The 23,738-nt window shown below is 31.1% G+C and overlaps 1 protein-coding gene across 3 annotated transcripts; it reads left to right on the forward strand.

Moving 5' to 3' along the window:
• Positions 1 to 11,279: 11,279 nt before the first annotated feature.
• LOC145322795 (uncharacterized) lies at positions 11,280 to 21,832 on the forward strand. 3 transcript variants are annotated; one of them, XM_080165065.1, is made up of 8 exons: positions 11,280 to 11,352; positions 18,538 to 18,642; positions 18,899 to 18,931; positions 19,509 to 19,564; positions 19,802 to 19,845; positions 20,293 to 20,355; positions 21,112 to 21,181; positions 21,611 to 21,832. In XM_080165065.1, the coding sequence occupies exons 1-8, from the start codon at positions 11,348 to 11,350 to the stop codon at positions 21,664 to 21,666; spliced, it is 432 nt and encodes a 143-aa protein (XP_080021191.1). In that variant the 5' UTR covers positions 11,280 to 11,347; the 3' UTR covers positions 21,667 to 21,832. The 3 variants fall into 3 exon arrangements, with proteins under 3 accessions (XP_080021191.1, XP_080021190.1, XP_080021189.1); XM_080165064.1 differs by lacking the exon at positions 11,280 to 11,352 and adding an exon at positions 12,207 to 12,334; XM_080165063.1 differs by lacking the exon at positions 11,280 to 11,352 and adding an exon at positions 12,377 to 12,558.
• Positions 21,833 to 23,738: the final 1,906 nt, after the last annotated feature.

Here is a 23,738-nt window from a genome sequence, read left to right on the forward strand (position 1 = left end):
GCGATTATATGTAGAAGATTTTTCACAAAAATGATTTTGCCTCACTAAGTGACCCTAATTTTTTTGACCAATCCAACTATTCTGGTGACATAGTCTGAGGTATTGTTTACAGTCTAGTGTCCCCTCCCTGCCTGGCTATTGACCAATCCAACTATTCTGGTGACACAGTCTGAGGTATTGTTTAGAGTCTAGTGCCCCCTCCCTGCCTGGCTATTGACCAATCCAACTATTCTGGTGACACAGTCTGAGGTATTGTTTAGAGTCTAGTGCCCCCTCCCTGCCTGGCTATTGACCAATCCAACTATTCTGGTGACACAGTCTGAGGTATTGTTTACAGTCTAGTGTCCCCACCCTGCCTGGCTATTGACCAATCCAACTATTCTGGTGACACAGTCTGAGGTATTGTTTACCTGTCATACTAATATCAATATCAATAGGCATAAACACACACACATACACACACAAACACACACACAAATAAACACACGCACATCATTTTACAAAGACACCAGGGTGGGATGGGACATTGGACTGTACATTATTCTGATATGTACCCAAAGTTTTATTAACACGTTCTCCCATTCTTAGATATTCTTATGCAACCTTTCTATTGGGTCATTGAAAAGCAACCAATGGTGTCGCTTATATTGACACAGCCAAGTAGAAGAAAAAAATTTAGAAGCAGACGAAAGAGTTCTTTGAAAAAGGAAGGGAGGTAGTTGTCTGTATATACATCTATACTATAGATCTGTTGTTTAAGTATTGTTGACAAAACTTGATTGGTTAGTACAAACTAGCAGTTTCCAAGCTTTTCCCCCAACATTTTTCAGAGTATTTTGTTTATAATCAATGGGGTGTACATCAATTTCTAGTCAATTGACACATACAAGGTTAATTTAAAAGAGTAGCTTCAACAAATCAGCGGTTAGTGAGATCTTTTGGTACACACACATCCAGTTAAATTACGTTTATTCACATAAGAATAACCATACACTTAGACAAAGATACATAAAGCTGACATGGGTATAATTTCTTTAGTGAAACCTTTAGGCACCCAAGAATAACCCCTTGTCCTCTTATTTTTTTTTATTTCTACATTTTATTTCATCTTAATATAGACAATTTTCAACGAATAATGAAATAAAAATCATAAAATTGATAACAGTTTGGTTACACCGGGCCTTCGGTCCCTCGGGGTTAACATTATTCTTATAATATCTTATTTTAATATCATCTTAAAGCTGTCTATAATACGATGCGCTATCAGTGGTCCAATAACTGTGTTAGGGATATTACAGATGACACTCAATCACTTTTTCTTTGTCAAATATGTAACAACAATAGAAAAAAAAGGTTAAATCATACACAAATATTTATTTATGATTAAAAGCAAAACTACTCTATAAATTGAGCTCAATAGTACTTTAATATCCACGAATTCCCCAACAATAATTGAGTATCCACGCATATTTCCCTTGAGTAGTTGAATATCTACACTTGGTGCCTATGGTAGTTGAAAATCCACTCGACAAAGTGGCTGAAAAAATGAGCCGTGTGACGTCAATAAATCCATCTCTTTTTAAGGGGTTACCTTTCCCACTTCTCCTCTCATATCTCTCTTTTATTACGTCACACGGCTTTTTTCAGCCACTTTATCGAGTCTAGATTGATATTCAAAAGCAAATCTTCATTACATCTCTTGTCCATTAAGGTATGTTAGGATTGTCCTTTTCATTTCAAACCTTTTATGAGAATTTCTGTAATGAGAATGGTAACCTTTTTTTATAAATTGCCAAAAAAGTATTATGTTCATTTTAATTGGTAGTTGAAAATCCAAAAATGACCCCGATATAAGTTGAATATCCACGTGGATACTCAACTACTATTGAGCCACAAATTGTTTATCTCGATTGGTCGGTTCAAACTAACAGTGTCAAAACTTTTCGCTAATAATTATTCAAATCTACAGATGAAAATATTTTGGTTTTTTTCATAACTAGAGTTGCACATCAATTTATGGTCAAATGTTTATGGCTAAAAAAACTGGTTTTGATAATTTTTTATCTTAATATCCACTGAAAGCTGTCTAAAATACCTTGCGATAAATAACTCTTTCCTTGTTTCTGTAATTTATACTATAGGAGCAAAAACCAGTCAAAGTTGGAATATTTAAGATGGTATAAATTGTAGGTTTTTGATAAATAATATGTTCAAATGTTACATGGATAAGATAATATCAGATTAAATTGCCTAAATTTTTATCAATCAATTTAGTATTTTTAAGTTTTTCCTACATTATCATATCCCTGTATCCCTGAAAATTTTGGGTTCTTTGGATCATGGAAAGAAAACGATGTAGTGGAATTCGTCCTATTTTCACAGAGCTTTTCTCCTATTTCTAGCCCCGGCGGTGGACTCTAACCCTGCGGGGTAATCATTAATATTTATATGTCCTACAAAAACCTATCAACGGCTCATGTAAAAATACTACTTTGTTTTCTTTCCATGATCCGTGTTTTTAAAATCTTCCATTACTATATCCCTGTATCTCTCTGAAAAGGAAGGAAAGAGTTTTCTTTCTTATAAAAATGGTTATTACACCCATCCTTTCTATTATGTTGATTATCCTTATCCATCTCTATATATCATACCTCCTTCTAGTATGATAATAGTTATTTCTCGCATCGTATTATAAACAGCTTTCCGCGGATATAAAATGTACAATTTTGAAGGAACGGGCTAGAAAAACTGGTTTTAATCTTATGATTGTACTTTTTTATATTCGTAGAAAACTGAATTTAATACGATGCTAGACGCAATTTTTCATATGGATGAGAACCGGTTCTAATCCACTTGATATTAATCGCTTTTGACTGAATACGCGAAAATATATTCTAGTTTATCTCTTGAAATAGAAATATATTTTTCATTTTTTTAGAATTTTAACATGTTCTTCCTTTTGCTCTTTCTCTCTTTATTTTTTTCAATCTTTTTCATTTACTTTATCGTATTATCTCTCTCTTTTCTTTTTGCTCTCTCCTTTCTGTTCTATTTTATAGTGTCAGAGGTAACCATTATTGACGTAAAGAGCACAAAATCATCACGAGAAAATAGTTGCGCCACCTAACATCTAGGGAATGGCGAGTAATAAAATAGTCTAAAACATCATTAAAATAGTTCTAAATCTATAAATTAAATAGGTTGATGCCATACTGTAACCTATGTGAGATTTCACTAAAAAGGAAAACTCATTCGGCTACGTAGTAATCGAGATCTTAATGGACAAACATAAAACCTTACTACTTCTAGGTACACGTAAAAAGTGTTTCTTTTCAATCTATTTCAAAATCAACTATGTACCAAGAATATTTTTTTCGCCGCTAGATGGTGTTAGTTATGTTTTTGGCTAATTGCAAAAATGTCCGCAGGGCGGCGGTTTTTTTTAATTTTTTTCGATTTTTCTGGGAAGGGTGGTGGTACCCTCCCCCAAAATAGTTATGAACCTTCCCGGGACCTATGAGAAGCTACCCTGTTATGGAGAACCTGATCGATTCAGCGGTTAGCAAGATCCTTCGGTACAAACAGACAAACATACTGTTACTTTATTATAAGGACTAGCGGCTGCACCCCTAGTAACTAGAGGACCTTGTCTTCAAAGGTGTAAGAAGGTGGCAGAAAAATAGCCTGAAACCATTCCAAGTCTTCAATCTAAAAATAAAATAGCCTAAAACCGTCTTAGGACATATGTGAGGCTTCACTGTAAAGGAGGTCCATTTCGGTTGAGAAGTTAGCGAGATCCTTCGCTACAGACAAAAAAAGCTTACCACTTTATATAAAAGGATATCATGTTAAAATGTACATATGTACTGAACATATATAAAGAATTGGTATTGAAAATGGAACATAATAAAAGAATGTCATAAAATGGTGTGAGGAATGTCTTTGCCAGCAGGAAAGAAGGGGACATTGGACCTTAAAAAAAACTGGTACCCAAAGTTTCGTAACCATGTTATGATATTCGTTGTCTCAAATACTTTGGGTACTTTTATTGAATTTTTATGGTTGGTTCCAAACAGTAATTTTAATCCACTGAAGTTGTAATTTTGATTTGGGATGTCTATCAATTTATTGTCCATTGTCTTATCCCTTAAGATCCCTGCTTTGCCACAAAAGAAGACATAATCGCCGTACCAGGGATTCAGGGATATGACAATGGACGAATTGTGAAATTTTGCTAAAAATGTCAATACAAGATCATTTCAGTATTTTTTCTCCAAAGCCCAATTGTACATTACAGACTTGACAGACAAACACAAACACTTCAATATTAGCTTCACCACTAGGCAACCTGTAAGTTAAAGAACAGATCTTTAGTATAGATGTATATACAGACAACTACCTCCCTTCTTTTTTGAACGACCTTCTTCGTCTGCTTCTAATTTTCTGCTACTTGCCTGTGTTAATATAAGCGACACAATTGGTTGATTTTCAATGACCCAATAGAAAGGTTGCACAAGTTTATTGCGAGTTATTTAACCCTTTCTCCCTCTAGTGTTTTACTCTAATAGTTAAAGCCTCTGCAATGTGAGAATCTAATATCTAAAGAACATGATTGTGTTATATTAGAGAGTATGTAAATAATTGTAAATAGCATTATTTTTATTTATTTTACTAATGTTCTTCTAGGTGAACATTTACATTATGCTTAGATTCCAATAAAGTTGATATATCATTTATTAATTTACTAATGTTCTTAAGGTACACGATCACATTGTGCTTAGTGTTCTATAAAGTTTATGCTTATTATCTTTATTTATTTTACTAATTTTCTTACAGGTACACGATCACATTGTGCTCAGGGTTTAATAAAGTTGATATATATTTTATTTATTTACTAATGTTCTTACAGGTACATGATCACATTGTGCTTAGGTTTTAAGAAAGTTTAAGTATTATTATATCTATTTATTTTTGTTGCTTTGCACAGCCTGCCCAGGGATTAATAAAGTTGATACATTTACTTACAAAAATAAAAAGTAAGTAGTGGAAGTTGGGGCACATTCACAGTGTTCTCAAGAATGCAGATATGTTTATTGTTCTTCAGGTCTCATGAAATTTTATACCAAAAAAATAGTACCTTAGGCTGACATAAAACAGTCAAACATACCTATTATTTGCCTGCTTGCTGTAGGGATGGTGTGGCGTTCGAATCTGTACTACACCGTGTCATAATAAAGATTTAAAAATCTAATCTAGCTCAAAACATTGGAGTTCAAAATTAGTAATTTCATAAAAAAAAGTCCTGCAATCAAAAAAGTCTTCAATAGTTAGGTTAGATTTTAAATAAGAATCTTATGAAAACTTAGGGGATACGAAATTTTAAAATTATTACATCAGATTCAATTTTTAAAAATTAAAATAAGAGAGGGAGATGGTTACATTGGTCCTCCAAGAAAATAAGAGATTCTAACATGATTTGTAAAAACCTAAGTATATATTTTGTGGTGTCACTTCAGTTTTGCATAACAATCATAGGAAAGGGAATGTCTATGGGCGAGGGGAATAACTTTTTTCTTTTTAAAATTTAAATGAAAGTTGGGAGTCGATTTGTTCCCCCTCCCCCTATTCCATCAAGTGCCTCATGAGACCTCTAAAGTGTACCCGCTAATGAACAATATAAGCAACATATATTATGATTACAATAATCGCGGAATCGTTGGCACACCATGTTTTCTCAGGTTTATAATACTTTGCACTAAAAAGAACAAACAACAAGTTTAATTTAGACAAACATACCAGTAATTCCACACATTAATATACTCAAAGAATGTAAGAAAATGGGCCCAAAGGATTTATTTGAGAAAGGGGGGGGGGGGATTGTTTGGTTATTTTGGGCCCTATCCCAAACTTGAGGAGGGAAGGGGAATGGGAAGGTCACTCATAATCAGATATCATTATCAAACTTCCATGAATTTTGTCATCCATCCACGAGATCTCAATGGACATATATGTATACAGACATAAAGACATCCTGTTACACAAAAGTATATAGAATTGCTGCGCTAATTTATCATAGACCACCTGGGAGAAAGGGGACATTGGAGGACTGTAATTTTTACTGATACCCAAAGTTTTAAAAGTATGTTGTCCCATTCTATAGCTTTAAAAATTGGGTCCTTTTACTAAATCTTGATTGGTGAGTTCAAACTTTTCAACCAATGACTTTAAAGTACAGAATAGGGAACGTGTTTATCATTATTGGGTGTGTACAACAATAAATCGCCCATTGTCTTATCCCTTAAGATCTCTGTAGACTGTTAAAGTTACGAGTTAAGCATTTAAAATAAAATGTCTATGTTTGAAAAAGTTGTTCGATAATTGAATTAAAAAGTTACGAGATCAAATGAATTATATCTTTTGGGAAAACTTTTATCCGTTTTTACTCAATATAAAAGTAGTATTTAAACGTGCTTTTGTTTTGTTTTATTTCATACTAGCGGCTACGCCCCTAGATGCCTCTAGGAACAAGTAAAATTGTTCATTTTCAATCTATTTTAAAATCAGCTATTTACCAAAAATATTTTTTTCGCCGATAAATGGTGTTAGTTATGTCTTTAGCTAATTGCAAAAATGTCCCCAGAGCGGCGTTTTTTTTATTTTTGTCGCTTTCTCTGGGGTGGGTGATGGTACCTTCCCCCAAAATAGTTATAAACCTTTTCGGGACCTATGAGAAGCTACCCTGTTAAGGAGAACCCCGATCGATTCAGCGGTTTGCGAGATCCTTCGGTACATACAAACAAACAGACAAAAAGACAAACATAAAAAGATACAAATAGACAAACAAACAAACATCCTGTTACTTTATTATAAGGTTCTATTTAATATCTCAGTTTATGTGAATTATTTTAAAAATTCAAAAATATAAAATAATTTAATAAAGTACCTATATAAAAAAATCAGAGGAAAAATTTTATTTCTTTTTGTTAAAACGAAGTTTTTCAACATTAGAGTTGGTACGTCCGTCCCGTTTTCCTTAGAATCAGGCACAGTGTTACAATCAAAGCATAACTATAATTTAGTATAAAAAGGTCAGTATCTCCATATTAATCATCCGATATTTAAGTATTTTTTGCGATAGATGTATGTATGTATACTGAATGCTTTACAGATTAATAATAATTTAGACAATTAAATTATTTGATACTTTGTTTTTTTCGTTTGTTTGAATGTATAATATAATGAGCGTCGTTTTTATGGATGTTGTCATACTTGTTGTAACATATCCTTCCTTGTCTAAATGACATAGATTTACTACTTGATGTAATTGTAAAAGTTTGATTCGGTATACAAGGATGACAACAAAAACTTTCCTCGTAAGGGCGGAATTATCCTTCGATTTAAGTGATCATCTAGAGAATCCAGAGCATCATTCACGTGTAATTTGGATGCGGTACTCTAACACCCAAGGATATTAGATTAAGTAACATCCTTCAGACAACCAACCCTTTGATTGCTCGCCCTTTATCTGAGAAGTTCTAACTGTGCATAGTAGTGAGTTGCACCTGTTTATGGGCCAAGGTATTCCCCCCTAATCTTACTATTTATGTCGCGCACCTGACATAGCAGCAGTAGGAACCATTTTTAACGTCTTTAGTTATGACGCGGTGTAGGCCCAAGATTCAAACCTATCACCTCAGCGGCGACGAGCGGATGCGCTACGTGTTGGGCCACAATTGCGAGTATGACAACATACATTAGTAGCGAATCACGCAAATAAATAAAAATTTAGTTATCAGGCAAAAATGAACATACGGAAGGCATAGTATGTAGGTGTTACATAAGTTGCTGTATCAAAATTGTAAGGAGAACCTAATATTAAAAGCTCATTTCACTTAATATTAATATTCTTTTTTGCAAACATTTTAATTCAACAAAAATCTTCTTTTTTTTCTTTAATAGCACCTAACAAAATTAATTTCATTATTTTTAATCGTAGCCGCAGTAAAAATTCCATTTACATAATTGTAGAACGGACTGACAAACGTATAAACGAATGGTCAAACACAGAGTCATAGAGTATCTTAGCTACCCTAAACACACAAAGTTTGTAAATTGTAACAATTAGGTATGATTAGAAAAGGTTCGTAAATGAATTTTTTAGTAGCGAAGCTACTCTATAATTCACTTTGCCTGTCCGTCCGTCAGTCAGTAAGTCCGTAACGCAATGGGGAAACGTTAACTTCTCGGCTCCTATTCAAGACAGACAGCTACAATTTTTAATGAAGATTCCCATTACATATGCCCATCTATTCTATACATTGTTTTGTCCATCTGTCTGTCATTTTGGGATTCTAGATCAATTCATAGAATTTCAAGTTTTCGTGATTTTCTCAACTCCTTTTCAAGATATAGGGCTGAAATTATCAGGGATTAATTAATTCTACATATTTTCACAAAGTTTCATTGAGATTTGTATTTAAATTGCTAGATCGATTCCTAGATTTTAAGTTTTTGTGATTTTAAAGGTTGTGTTACTTTAAAAATTTCTTGATTTCCCTATTTTATCAAGTTTAATGTTTATTGTATGACACTGCTCTATAGTAAATTTTTTCCCGATATCCCTTCATAATTTTTGAGCTTCGCTACTTATGGACGTTGTTATCCTTGTTGGTAGTGTAACAACCTTACTCAACCCAAAAAAAGCATCTGTTCTACAAATTGCTTTTTAATTTAGGGTTGGGCCGGATATCCAGCCATTTTCAATATCCGGTCGGATACTGGATATTAAAACTATCAGGATACCGTATATCGGCTGATTTCTAATTTCGGATATCCGGTAATTTGCCAGATATCCGGTCCAACCCTACTTTATATGTCTGTCCCATATATACATCAGTCCGTCCGAAGTGAAAATATGAAATGTAGATTCCTATTGCCACATATACATATATCTGTGAAAATTAAGTGATTCTGTGAACCACATTGAAAGTATGAAACTAGCTCAAAACTTCAAATGATTGCAAAAAATATTTGCAAACTTTTGGGTTGTTGACAACCCCTCTTCAACATTTCAAACATTGCATACTTCCCCTTAACCAGGGGCTGCTATTTAGCCAAAAATTAAATATTTTGTTGGAGTAAAGTTGGAGTAAAACTTGATTTCTGGTGTAACTGAAAGGGAAGTGGGTAAGAAGGGGATATAAAGGGAAGGGGGTTGAGGGGAAATTTTCACTTAGAATTGTTTGTCAGAATCACGTTCCTTTTCCCTGCCCTTAACAAAATCTTGTATATCAGCTCGATACACAAATCTTTAATAAAAGTACCAGAAAATAAAAAAAAGTCGTCTTCATTGAGTAATAACTTTAGAGTATCAAACCATTATTCAGTTATTATTATCAACAAAACAAATAATGCATATTATAAGTTTGTGTTTTAGAGAAAGAAAAAAAACTTAAATTTTGATTGGTAGAAAACTTACGTAAGTGAGTAAAATTGAAGATAAGTTGTGCTTCTTCAATTTAATTAAGCTATCAAAGACAGAATTCGGTACAAGAATTTATGGGAAGATTTAAAAATCTTCTATTCTGATGAATTCTTTCGTTTTAAGCCTTACATATAAAAAAAATACCCAAAGTATAGCCTAAAACATGACCAGGATGAAAAAATGATAACGATTCATTCGTTAGCTACAAAACTTTTATTAACCCTAGTAGTGTTATAAAAATATTCATTATCCATACTTTTCTAGCAATAATTTTAATCTATAGAATAAGAAATTGCATTATCCTTTAAAATCCCTGAATAATAAGCATTATTACAAGAAACCAAAATCCACAAAGTGATGATATTATGAGTATAGTCTTCTGTTGATGCAATACCAGCAACAAAGTTATCAGAGTATAATGTTTAAACACATATTTCGGAGGCTATAGAGACCTCAATAAAGAGCCTTTCAGGCCCACACAGACACACACGCACACTTACACACACACACACACACACACACACACACACACACACACACACACTCTTTCTTTCACTATTACTTTCTTTCTTTTCCTATTATACAACAGTTTTATGAAAATAGCAAATATCAATGAGAAAAATTTCCCTTATGATAGAGAATAAAGGGGGAGGTAGGTTGTGCTAAAATTCCGTAAAGATGTGAGTTTTAAGGCTTAAAAACAGTAGTAGAACGATAATATTCACTAAATATTTTTCACTAATATTTTTGTCTATAGTTATTTTCAATAAGGAATACACATATTTAGTGAATATTATCGTTCTACTACTTTTTTTAATCCTTAAAACTTACACTTTTACGGAATTTTAGCACAACCTACCTCCCCCTTTGTATTGGTGTCTAATAAGTTCTTGCAAATAGGTAAATTGCAAGTTTTAACCTATTATTCCCTTAACATCCAAATAAAAATTTATTTTCTTTTCTGTTTTATTCAAAAACAGTTATCTTTAGATAACCTATTTTGGAAACTATTTCTTGAACAATATTACACAAAGAAAAACAAGCCAGTTTGTCTTTTAAAGATTATTCCTATGATTATTAAGATATTTTTCTAAATTAGATTTTCCAACAATAGTTAAACTACTACAACTATTTCAAAAATAACATTTGAAGAATTTTACTCCTAATAACAGAATGTAATTTCTCAGTTTTCCGCGGATATAAAATGTACAATTATAAGATAAAAGTAGTTTTTCGTAGAAAACTGGTTATAATACAATGATACAATGATAGACATATTTTTTTTGTATGGATGAGAACCGGTTCTAATCCACCGGATTCGAATGAATACGAAAATATTAATCTTTGCTATTTTTTTTATAAATTATTTGTTTTGCGGGTACATACCCAACAGTGCTAACCAAAGCAAAGTCTCTAGGTGTCTCCACGATTTTGCAAAAGATACTGGTTTGGAAATGTCAAAAAGCAGATTGAAGAGAAATATGAAACTTTCAAAAGAAAAAAATCGCAAAATATTGATAGAAAAAAATGGAATTGTACCTATTTCAATACTAAATCATCAAATCTGATATATTCAAATATTAATATAGCCTTAACAAAGACTGATCTTTGACTTTCAGAGGAAGAATCCCAAAAATTACTGATTTGACTCGGTCTACTTGATAATGAGATGTTCTTAAATATACCTATACACATATACATACATTGAGATAAAAGTTTGCTAATTTATTGCACAAATATGCGAAATTAAAGAAACACCCCCAAGCCTCAACCATACTCTGCTTAAAAATATTTTAGTCTGCTATAATTGTTATCATAGGAAACATAACATACTATTGTACAGTACAGTACACAAGATAAATTATGTTGTAAGCATTTTTATTTCATTTATTTATAAAGTTAAATATTTTAGTGACAATAAATAAATAAAAATATTCATATAACCTGTAAAAATATAAATATGCAAGGCCTTAGAGCGCCAATAAATGAGTAGATATAAGAATAGGAAATATCTAATTTTAAGCAGTATTAACCAAAACAAACAAAAAAGCAGTATATTTATTCTATATTCATATATATTCTTTTCAAAATAAATAATTTTAGCTTTTATTGTAGATTTTAAGTAAATGTGGAAAAAAGAAAAAAAAATTTTATTGCATAATTTTATAGAGAGGCTCCGCATATTTAAATACTAAATAGTTAGGGAATTAAATAGTTGAAACAATAAATGGTAAATTATCTAATAAAATAAATTCAAAGCCTAAAATAAAATTAAAACCTTTAATCTAAAACAAAATGGTAAAAATTAACTTTAAAGAATTAATCTTAAAAATTTTAACTTGTCTAAACAGTTCATTTAACCAGGGGTGTAAATTGATGTAAACTTTAAATTATTGAAATCAAAATAACCCCTTTTGAAGATTGAAATTATCAATAAAAAGTTTGAACACGGTTGGTTTGTATAATCCAATCAATATTTAACTAAAGTCTTCAATGTTTTTAAACCAATGAATGAGTGAATTTGTTTTAGAGATTTTTACCACCGGTATGCAGATTTACAGTTCAATATCCCTTCTTTCGCTCTGCAATTAAACAAATAACTATATATGAGCTTATCTAACAATTTAAAATTTTAGAATAGCTTTGCTTCTAAAAATGCAAATCTTATAAATTAGAATTAATACATTTAACTAATCATCAAATTATATTTAAGATAAAACTAGCTTTTGCCTTGTTTCATAGTAAATTGGCAAACAATAAAAAGGCCATCAGAACCGCGTCCAACCGCATAAAGCTCCGCAGCTCGAGATTCTGATAAGGCCTGTCTGTCTGCAGCTAACTCACTATGAAGTGAGTAGTTCAATAATAAACCATTTTTGTTCGTAGATTAGTTTTAAATTTATTTATTTCTTAAATTATTTCAATTAATTTTATAATTTTTTACTAACCCTTCTTTATCATCTTTAGAGTCAATTTTAGGTTTTTTTGTAAGTAAAAAATATCATTATGGCGAGTTCAGGGGATAGAAGTTCTAGTCCAGCCACTAATCATCATCACCGCTCTGGAGGATATAGGTTCTATAATAGATGTAATGTGTTATTCAGTGGGATATTTGAATGGATTCATGTTAACTTGTATTTCCCTCAAAGTGCATAGCAAGCAAAGAAATCCCCCTTCTATTATATTTAACCTCATGTTCATAATGTGATTATTTAATAATCCACTTGGATCCACCTAACCTGAGGTAAAAAATAACGCACAAAAACAATTTCCCTTTATTATTTCTAATTTATTTAAAAATAACTGTACAGGGTTCTGTGCTCCCCTTGGCACTTTGGGGGAAACCACCCTGTATTCTTTTTTATAGATATTAGTTATAAATGTGAATTTCTTTCATGCCCTTCGAAATACAAAAATATATACATTAATACTTTTTTATAAAAGTGGAGTAATTTTTTCCTTTACAAAAAGATATTACAAATATAATTTGTTGTGCTTATAAAGTATCTTATGCTTTAAAAGGATGGTTTATATGGAGACATACGCATATTAAACGGCTTAAAATTCACCAAAAAAAAAAGACTTTCATAAACAGATTTTTAAAAGATAAATTGATGTTAATAGTAACTGGTAACTAATATCTATAAAAGAGAATACTAGATTCTTCGCACGAGTAAACTGTAATTCATGTAGACACCATTTCATGTTTGATGTACTGTCTTTTAAAAAGCGAAGCTTTTCTATAATTAGGTTCGGTCAGTCCGTTCGTAACGGATAGCTTTTTTCGTTATTTTAGACATTTTAGAATTTCCCTAATAATTTTAAACTTTGCACGGTGATTCCTGTAGTATACTATAATCATTACCAGGATGTCCGAAAGTCCATTTTAAACATGTTGATTTTTTAACTTTTTCAACAACAATTTTTTATGTGATGTATTTATCCGATTGATCTGATTTTTGGAATACTGATTCCTAGGGCATCAAAGTACAATGTTAAAAGCCAAGCTGTTCTATAACTAAGTCCTAAAAATGTAAGTATTTCCTTAAACAGTATTCTGTATTTAAGCAGTTTTCAACAAATTTACTAACGTTTTTTTTCAATTTCATAAATTTATATTCAGTTCTGACATTATACAAATGTTAATATTTGTTTGTCGTACCGTTTTAAAGCTTCGCTTTTATGGATGTTGTCATCCTTGTTATATGTTGCAATGACGTTTGAATGGGAGGTGGTAGAATTCTTCCTTCTTCATCTTTTGGAGATGTGCTGAAAATGGATTGCCTATTTCTTCAATAATTTCCAAATGTGTACAGCAGATACCCCAATTCTTGCAAACGCTATTTTCAGCTACTCCAGTCAAAGGGAAAAGCGATATAATGTATAAACGATTTATACATTATACATTCAAAATTTTAATTTTTCAAAGAAGGTGTATCAACTTTTTTGCTTTTTATTTAAGATAGCTAGCCGGTTCTTTCAGTAAGTAGTAGATGTAAAAATTTTCATAGAATTCAGATATGAAATCGGTTTTTTTGTAGACCTCTTATTTTTTAAGTAATTTAAGTTTTAAAAAAAAATAATTAAGTCAGTTTTAAGGTACTAAAACGCAACAAAATAAAAGAAGAAAATGGCCAATATGAACAAAAATAGTAAGATCTTTAATTTGACACCTTACTTTTAAAATTCTGTTGAGTAATTATTGAAAAAATCTTTTTTTTTAACCTCAGTTTAATAAAAACTTTTGACCTAAATATTTTCTCAAACAGACATAAAAAACATGGGTTCATATATACCTTTAGAATCAGAAAAATATTACGAATCCATTCTAAGCGAAATTGAAAAAGTTTTAAAAAATTGTAATAAAAAATAAAAAAAATAAAAAGTTTATTTTAAGAATTGTAACTACTAAACTAGCCAATCACAAATCGCGAAAATTGACAAATCGCGAAGCTTAACCTATAAAGTTAACCAATAGAATTGCCAAAAAAAAAGGAGAACGTTCATACAATATATACAATAGATACTACAATAAATATAGTGATATTACAGAACATGTAAAGAATGAAAAATTATGAACAAATATGCATCAGTCTGTTTATAAACTTCAAAACAATGCAGTTAAAAATACATTATTGTTTCTTGTGTTTAAAAAATATCTGCTACATTGCATTGTCTTTTGTTTAGGTTTTGTTCAGGTTTTATTCAAGCTAACCCTTTAAAGCCGAAAATTATGATTCTTAAAATAAACTTATATTTTTTATTTTAGTTTTATAAAAGTTTTTCAATTTTGCTTAGAATAAATTCCTATTATTTTACTCATTCTAAAAGTTTATATGAACACATACTTTTTATGCCTGTGAGAAAATTTTTAATTTCAAAGTTTTGATTAATCTGAGGTTAACAAAATAGATTTTTTCAATAATTACTTAACAGAATTTAAAAGTAAGGTGTCAAATTCAAGATCTTACTATTTTTGTTCATACTGACCATTTTCTTCTTTTATTTTGTTGCGTTTTAGTACCTTAAAACCGACTTAATTATTTTTTTAAAAACTTAAATTACTTAAAAAATAAGAGGTCTACAAAAAAAACCGATTGCATATCTGAATTCTATGAAAAATTTTACATTTACTACTTACTGAAAGAACCGGCTAGCTATCCTAAATAAAAAGCAAAAAAGTTGATACGCTTTCTTTTGATTTTTTGGGAAGTTTGAAGCTTTTTTAGCTAGTAGTAAATATTGAGATAAGACCCGGATGCTAGGTACACTTTCGGAAACTAAAATTCAGTTCATCACTATTGGAAGATGCAATGCCAGGGACAAGGGATGTTTTATATAAAGGAAAATTATTTTACCGCAGTTTTTTTACAATTTCCTTAGATTATTGACTTGTTTTCTTCAGTTGTACGATAAGTTGCTGAAAATCAATTTATCAATTCTGTCAATATTATTTAGTTGTTTTTTATTCGCTGCATAAAGTTATGATTTAAAGTAGTTTTCCTTTACCTGAACCATCTTTGTCCTTTGTTTCAGTATTTACTCGCATTTCTCATGTTAATATAGTAACAGCTTACAAAAGGTAACAAGGAAGAAATTATTGTCCCTAGAAGGTCATTTAAATGTTGTTTGTTAGTGTGCAATAACCATTATATTTTACACTATTCAAAGTAGCTATGCTGAAATATAAGTAACAAATGTTTGTCTGTTGGCCAGACTGTATAGCACTTTCATTTAAGTAATCTTCCTTCTTCATTTTCCCCTCCCATAATTTCTATCATCTTTCTTTTACACATTATCTTGTTGAGATAGTCTTTTGAACTCCTCTCTAGCTCTATTTTTCCTTTCTTTGCTATTTTTGGAGGCAATTATTTTTATTTAACATAAAGTTTTTGAAAAACCCTGAAATTAAAAGCAACGCTTCCCTTCAAAATTGGACAATTAATTCTAGATCATAAAAGTCCTTTTCTAGAGGCACCCTTTAAAGAATTTGAAATGTTATAAAATATAATGGAAATTGCTTTAATGTTGATAATGTTGATGTGTGCAATAGACGTGGTCATTATTTTACTTTTTACATTTTTGAGAAAAAAAATTGTAGAAAGATTAGATTATAGGCAATAAATGTATTTTCATATCAATATCATGCCTCCTCCCCCCCCCCCCCAACTCTCATCTACAAATTTTTAAACTACCAAATAACTTTTGCAAAAAAAAATAATCAAGAAGTAAAAATAATGAACACAGGTCTAATATTATCATTTATTTTTATGCGAATGTTAAATGTTTCACAGTGTGCTTCAAGATGAAATAAGGTTTTTTTTCAGTTATCCGTTCACTTCTATGATAGATCTTTAAAGATGCCAACGGTAGCAAGTCTTACAATGAAAATGTAAAATAGAATTAAGAATTGGCAAATGGAAGTGTTACATGCAGAAATGAGACTTTTTAAAACTAATATCTAAAGCAAAAAACACATATTTACAAAATTTAATGTTTCTGTTGAAAGTTTGTTTTTAAATTATTAAGTGTGCTTTAATGTTAAAACATGTTTATTCATACTGTAAATGATGATATTTTTATTGTTAAATAAAATTGCTTTTGGAGGTAATACATTTTTAAAAACTTTAGAACAGAGGTGAATTCTTAAATAAACTTTTACCTCACTATAATCAGTTTGCCTGAATAAAATTTTAGTGAGGTAAAATTATCCTCTCTAAATTTTTAGTGAGTCTCACTGATTTTAGTGAGGCAAACTGATGTTAGTATGGCAAATTTTTTTAAGAATTCACCTCAGTTTTTCGAAAAAATTTTCTAGTTTCATTTCCAATTACAATTATCTTAATTGGGTGTGTGGTTTCTTGTAGTTATGATAAGGCAAGGCTTTTCTACTGAATTGGTTATGAGATTTACATAGGAGTGTCACCTATAAAATTTAATCCCAAAATAAGTTTACTAACTAACAAATTTTTTATTTGTACCAAGTTTTCCTTAGAGTTCATGGTGTTAACCCCCCCTCAAACTCTGAAACCCCTTATTTTAGCACCCAATTTTTTTTTCTTTCAAATACAATAGATTTCTCCCTTAAACCTATGAAATCCCTTATTTCAGCCCTCAAAAAATCCTAGGATGTCCTTGCCATAAATGTTAGTTGGAAAAAAAAATTGTATATTTATATATGTTTGTTTGCATGGATTGTGATCAATGTTCACACCAAAATTATGAGTCAATTTTTTTATGAGAAAAAATGCAAGCTTTTAATAGACAATTCAACATTCACTGGGAATCTCCTCTTTATTAGAAGACATTCTCATATTTGGAAGTGCTTGAAAGTGATGCAAAAAAATATGTCTATTATCCATCTCTTTTTTAGGGGTCTCCTTTCCCACTTCTATTCTTATCCCTCAATTTTAAACATATTTTTATGACATCATACATGACACTTTTCAGCGCTTCCATATTTGTTCAATATTGTTAAAATTTGCATTTTTCATGAAAAAATTTAGAATCACCAAAAACGTTTTGTAATTTCAGAAGTATTTTCACAGTATTTTTTAAGTTAAGGTATCTGGGAGGAAAGGCATTACAAGGAATGTAAGCACTCTCGCATTGCCTGCCAGTATTTATGATTGTTTAATGTCTATAATGTATATGTTTAACCATTTATGTTTTTTTCACAAAATTTAAAATTGTATTTTATATATTGTAATGTAAACTATAGAAAAAACACATTTTAGAATTAGAGATTGGGATGAATGATATAAATAAATTCAAGCATTATATGAAAAAAAACATTTTAATCGTGTGTATCTATATTGTATGTTGCATTTGAATGTAGTTCTTCATATGTGTGCAGAATATTTGTAGAGAAGCTATTTTCAGCTTGTTGTTCTGTGCTTCCTATGGACATAACTAGCCTTGTTATCATTAAAAAGAAGGGTCTACACAAAAAAATAGTCCTAATGTATTTTGGTCAGAGAATGATAAAAAAAAACAATAATATCAGTAATATCCTCTTAGAAATATTTTTTTTAATTTTGAAAATTTTTATATTCTCCCCCCCCCCCCCCCCCAACTAAATTAAGAACTCTGGCCCCCTTGCCTGCCTAGCTGCAGTGCTTGGCTCCCTAGCCTAAAACCTAACCTAACCTAAAATAGTTGTTCAGTCAGGGGGTTTATGATATAAAAATTTTCAAAATACCTTTAATTTAATTTTTACAATCTAATACATTTACAAAAGTAAAAAATTTAGCAATTGCTTTCTTGGGTTCAAGAAGCAGATTTTATTTCATATAAAGCAAATCACAATTCTACGGCAAAAATTGATTGTTTATGTGATGTTTTATTTGTAGGGGCTACCTCAAACTTTTTTTCTTTATAGTCCATAGTGATTTAATAATGTATCCGCTATCTGTCTTTATCTTTTTCAAATAATATCTATTATACATCTATTTAAATTTCTATCAGTCTTTCTAAATCTTTCTACTTATCTATGATTTATATCTCATTCTCTATCTAACTATTTTCTATCTATATATTATCTATCTATCTAGTATGCCTGATCTGTCAGATGTTGGTCCCCCCGCCACGGGGCCTGGCCTCCCCCAGCGGATGGAAGAAACCCCACCACCCCCAATTCAAGTCCACATTGTCCATGCGTAAGTATAATGACGCAACCTGAAGTGTTACGCGTCCTTTCGTTGTTGGGGTGTTCTTGGGTCAGATTTCTGTCATAACAAAAGACAATGAAATTTTTTACTCACTAATGCTTTATCCAATGGCGGATGTTAATATACTTTAAATGAAATGCTTTGGCGTGTAAGCAGGTGTACAACTTGTTACCGTAGGAATGTTATACTTCTAGACAAAGTAGTTATTAGGTCTCATAATAAAATGATTATATTATATTTTCAGGGAAGGAGATAAAGAAGTAGACGAACTTATTAGGTATTTTTGTAGTGCAGCTACTCTATAAATAGACTATTTACTTACGTTCTATCATCCCTTACTGCAAAGTACAGCAACGGTCACAAGATCGTCATCAGCTCAGATAATCCTTATAATAAAGTAACAGGATGAGTGTTTGTATGTCTGTTTGTTTGTACCGAATGATCTCAGTAACCACTGAACCGATCGGGTTCTCCTTAACAGGGTAGATTCTCATAGGTCCAGGGAAGGTTTATAACTATTTTGGGGGAGGGTACCACCACCATCCCAAGAGAAATCACAAAAAATCTAATTTTTTAAAGTGTAGAGACTCCTAGGCAACATAGCTAGGTATCGTAGGAAACTTGAATTGTAACATAGATGGGTTTCGTATTATTTTTAAACAAAACCAAACTTTTAAAGTGCCACTAGAGGCTTCTAGGGGCGTAGCCGCTAGTTATTGATATAGTATATCAATAATATCAAAAGTCTAATGACATAATAACTAACCATTATGCTGACTTAATAACGACATAATTAACATGGATGTCAACAGAATGCTTCTGGTTTGAAAAATGCAATGGATAATTATTTTTAGGGAAATAACCGCAGCCGCGCCACAAGCTCAAATAACCACTGAAATTGGTAAACCAGGTATAATCAATTACTCTTGTAGCCGCTGGTTGTCAGGAAGGTGATGGTTTCGAATCTTAACTCAATAGTCATTTTAAAATTATTCCTACTACTTTGATGTGAAGGGCAAAAAAACATTATATTAGGAAAAGATTAAAACTCGTTACTATGAACAACTATATAAGGTTTTGAGATCAAATGGTTGGGTTTTTTTTCATATCTAGACAGAATTCTTTATATGTATTTATATAATTTCAGAATCTTTTGAGATTACTATCAACGACAAATTGTTATATTCAAAGGTAAGCTAGTATGTATCAACAAACAAGAAATGGTATGTTACACCTGATTAAAATCTTTTTGCCTCCAACTAGTACTGAAAACAATTTATTTGTATATGTAATACAGGCGGGTTCCTTGAAAGTGCCTATAATTGCACAAAAATCCGTCCACTTTCCCCTCATTTTGAAATAAATTAAAAATAAGGGTGAGAGGTGTAGTTTTTTCTCTCACTTTAGGTTAAGTTATGTTATATTGGTTACAGGGTGGCCTCACAGGGTAAGGGCCCCCGCAGTAGTTAGTAATAAAAAACGATACAAACCCCACCCCCACCTCTTATTTGTATATATGGATGGGGGATATTTGTGATAGTTAATCGCTGCAGACTTTGTTAAATATTAAACAGAGAGACAAAGTTTCAAATCTAAAGGACAATAACATCAAATGAATAATAAATTACTTTTGTTTAGGAAAGATTGGGAGAATATCCAAACCACGAAGAAATTGCTGAAATTATTAAATGGGGAAACAAGGTAGATTTTTAAAAGGAAGAGAGATAGATAGATATCTGTCTGTCCCTTAAGATCTCGGTAACCACTGAACCGATTGGATTCTAATCTTCAGGGAACATACCTACTGGTCCTGTGGTGGTTTTTAGCTATTTTCTTGGCGGGTAGGATACTCCCCCCCCCCCCGAAAAAAAAATTAGTTTTTGTTAAGTCACTTAATTTAAAATATGGTGGTTGCAGCACCAGAGGAACATGATTTAGTTTTCTCGATTTCCTCTTGTGGCAAGGCCCCTAGAGGCTAGGCGCGAAGCCGTTAGTATATTAATAAAGATTAAGGAAAATATAGTAAATTGGATAAGTCAGATAGTTAGATATCAGGATAAGTATAACCAACAAGCGAAATAAATCTGAAATAATATTTGGGGTGCAGATATAAAGGTCGTCAAGTTTACTATGTGTTGTCCTTCAACGACAGCTAAAAAATACGCATAGGTTTTGTGAATTATTTTCGTTGTTGGTAGACGCTGGTAAGATATAGGTTCATATTTCAATTAATGGTCTTTAAAAGCTTCCATTTTGGTTTAATGTAATTTAGAAAAATCTAAATTTGAAAAATTAAAATTTGAATGAATAATGTATAAATCGTTTATACATTCAAATTTTGATTTTTTTGGAATTTTGAAGTTTTTTAGCTAGTAGTAAATATTGAGATAGGATGAGGAAACACCGAGGAAACTGTGTACACATTAGGAAATTAAATTTCAGTTCACCGTATTTTAGGGTAAATCCTTGCTGCATATGTACTTGTGTAGCGTAGCTGAGGGTGGAGAGCCTAGGATGGTTATTACAGGTATTAATATTAGTATTAGTAGTATCGATCTTTCATCCATTTCATTTGTAAATTTTCTTCTTACTTTTTTGTGGGAGGGTGGATTTTTATAGATTAATTTTTTTGGGGGCATTTTTCAGTCCCTTAAACCCCCAAATTCCGAAACAAAAAAAAATGTATTAAATTAGTTATTAATAGTTATCAAAATAGTTTTTGTTATTTTTAGGGGCAAAGTCCGTTCGTATAACACATAACATATTTTTATGCAAAAAAAGGTTTTCCTCATTTTTACATTTTTTATGGCAATGAGATGTTTGCTCTATGTCTTTTTTGTCCATTTTTTCACCCATATTTATTTGTGTTTCGCATCCTTGTTTATACATTAGAAGCATTATTTCCCTATTTAATGAATTATTGACAATAGCCAAAAATCATTTTTTTTTGTTTTAGATAAGAAGAACACACCATTTGCAAAGAGAATGATTATGACTTGCTCAATTTCATAATGCTGGAGTATAATATCCACAATTCAAACTATTTTTATTTTTCCAAATAGTTACCTAGCACAATTTCAAATTAATAATTATTAAAAGGGAAGGTAGGTTGAGCTAAAATTTCGCAAAAGTGTGAGTTTTAAGGCTTAAAAACAGTAGTAGAACGTGAACGATAATAGTGTGAATCACGAACGAAGATAAGTGTCCCTAATGGTATTTTCTTATGTCAGGCTTATGTAAGCTTTTAGTTAAGTATTCCTATGAAGTTTCTAAGTTATTGTTAAGTATTCCTAAATGTAGTAATGTTAAGTAAGACTTAGGGAAGCTGTAAGGTACCTTATGAAGTTTACTAGGGGTTCCTATTTTGTTCTTAGTTACATTAAGTTATGTCAAGAAAAAGCAGGTTTGATACACGAGTACCTTTTTGGTTATGTCTTAAAACAGCCAATTGTTTTTCTAACTAAAGATTTTAAAAAATATTTCTATCTTTTTTAAGTTTTTGAGCACGGTTCCTTGTAAATTCTGCCACATACATCCTATCTGTGTTATACATAATAGCAATTAACCATCTAAGGCCTCTTTAAAGATATTTATTTATTTTCATAATTATAAAGAATGGTTACTTAAAAATATTTTTTTATAGGGTGATTTTTTTAGTGGTAAATTAACCTCCCCAATATATATAAAAAAACACAAATCATATTCAAATATTGGAAATGGGCAGGTGTGCTAAACATTTGCTAATTATTTTTTTTCGTTAAAATGAATGAACAACAAAATAGATGTAATTATTTGATTCTACATTTAAAGAGCTATAATTCAAATTTTATTACAATGAGTACACTTTTAGTTATTTATAATGTTTCTTTTTTTCTATTTATGTAGACGAAAAAAACTTTACTCTAATTAAGAGTTATCTTTCATATTTTTTTATTTTATTTTTTAATTATTTATTTAGGGTTACATAAAATTACTTAGGTATACTTAACATATAAAAGGTATCTTATCTAGTTAAGTCAGGTAGAAAGCAAGTACAAATTCTCATTCAATCCAGGGAGGGAGGGGTCATTGGGCTTTCTAAAATATTACATTAGTCCCCAAATTTGTATTATAACGTTTTCTTATTCAATAGCTTAATAACTTTTGGGACTTTTTTTCGAAATTTAATTGGTATGTTCATTAATCTTAATATCCAGCCGTTTCAACCACTAATTGTACAGGACAAGGACGTCCAAGCTTTTTTTATATTTGGGGGGGGGGGGATCAAAATTAAAAAATTTTGCCTAGGCATCCCAAAATTCAATTTGGGCGGGGTATCAATTTATCTACTATTGTCTTATCCCTTTAGATCCCTGATTTCATCTACATTTAACTGATTGATATATTCATTTATGTTCCTTCATATGCGCTAAAATCCGTATACTAAAGTAGCAGGATGTTTGTTTGTCTGTGTGTCTGTACCAAAGGATCTCGCTAAACGCTGAACCGATCGGGTTCTCCTTAATATGTAGATTCTCATGGTTTCTGGGAAGGTTTATGACTATTTTGGGAGAGGGTACAACCAACCTCCCAAGAGAAATGACAAAAAATCGATAATATTTAAAATATATGGGAGACTTCATTGTAACATAAAGAGAATTATCGTAAAATAAAGAAGTAATGTAGAGACTTTAACAAATAAAAACATCTAAAGTGCCACTAGAGGCCTCTAGGGGCGTAGCCGCTATTTTAGAAATAAAGTAAAAGTGAAGGTAAATACAATGGTCATAAAAATAGAGATATAATCAAGGATGTTTAAAATATCTTGCTAGCTTCTGGAATGAATAGGTTTCTTTTCATGGAAGCTTCTTATATGCCATTAGTTATATTTAAAAAAAAGGAAACTTATTCTTGCTTTAAAAAACTTTTGAAGATACTAAAAACTGTTTTCATGCGTAGTTCTTAGTCCAGTCCTACACACACAGACAGACATACACCATATCTTTTGGCTACCCCTCTAAAGATATTAGATTTATATGAATTGCTTCAAAATGTTTTGTACAGGATGATTTTTAAAAGCGAGGCTTTTCTATAATTAGGGTCGG

This window comes from Acartia tonsa, chromosome 6, assembly GCF_053477335.1.
Source record: "Acartia tonsa isolate MP-2025a chromosome 6, ASM5347733v1, whole genome shotgun sequence".
Classification (NCBI taxonomy): Eukaryota; Metazoa; Arthropoda; class Copepoda; order Calanoida; family Acartiidae; genus Acartia; species Acartia tonsa.

Bases quoted from the DNA above. Each gene is read 5' to 3' on its own strand.
- LOC145322795 (XM_080165063.1), top strand. From the start codon at position 12,491: ATGGCGAGTTCAGGGGATAGAAGTTCTAGTCCAGCCACTAATCATCAT. The intron at 18,932-19,508 runs GTATTTTTGTAG...AATTATTTTTAG, and splicing joins GAAGTAGACGAACTTATTAG to GGAAATAACCGCAGCCGCGC. The intron at 19,846-20,292 runs GTAAGCTAGTAT...ACTTTTGTTTAG, and splicing joins ACAAATTGTTATATTCAAAG to GAAAGATTGGGAGAATATCC.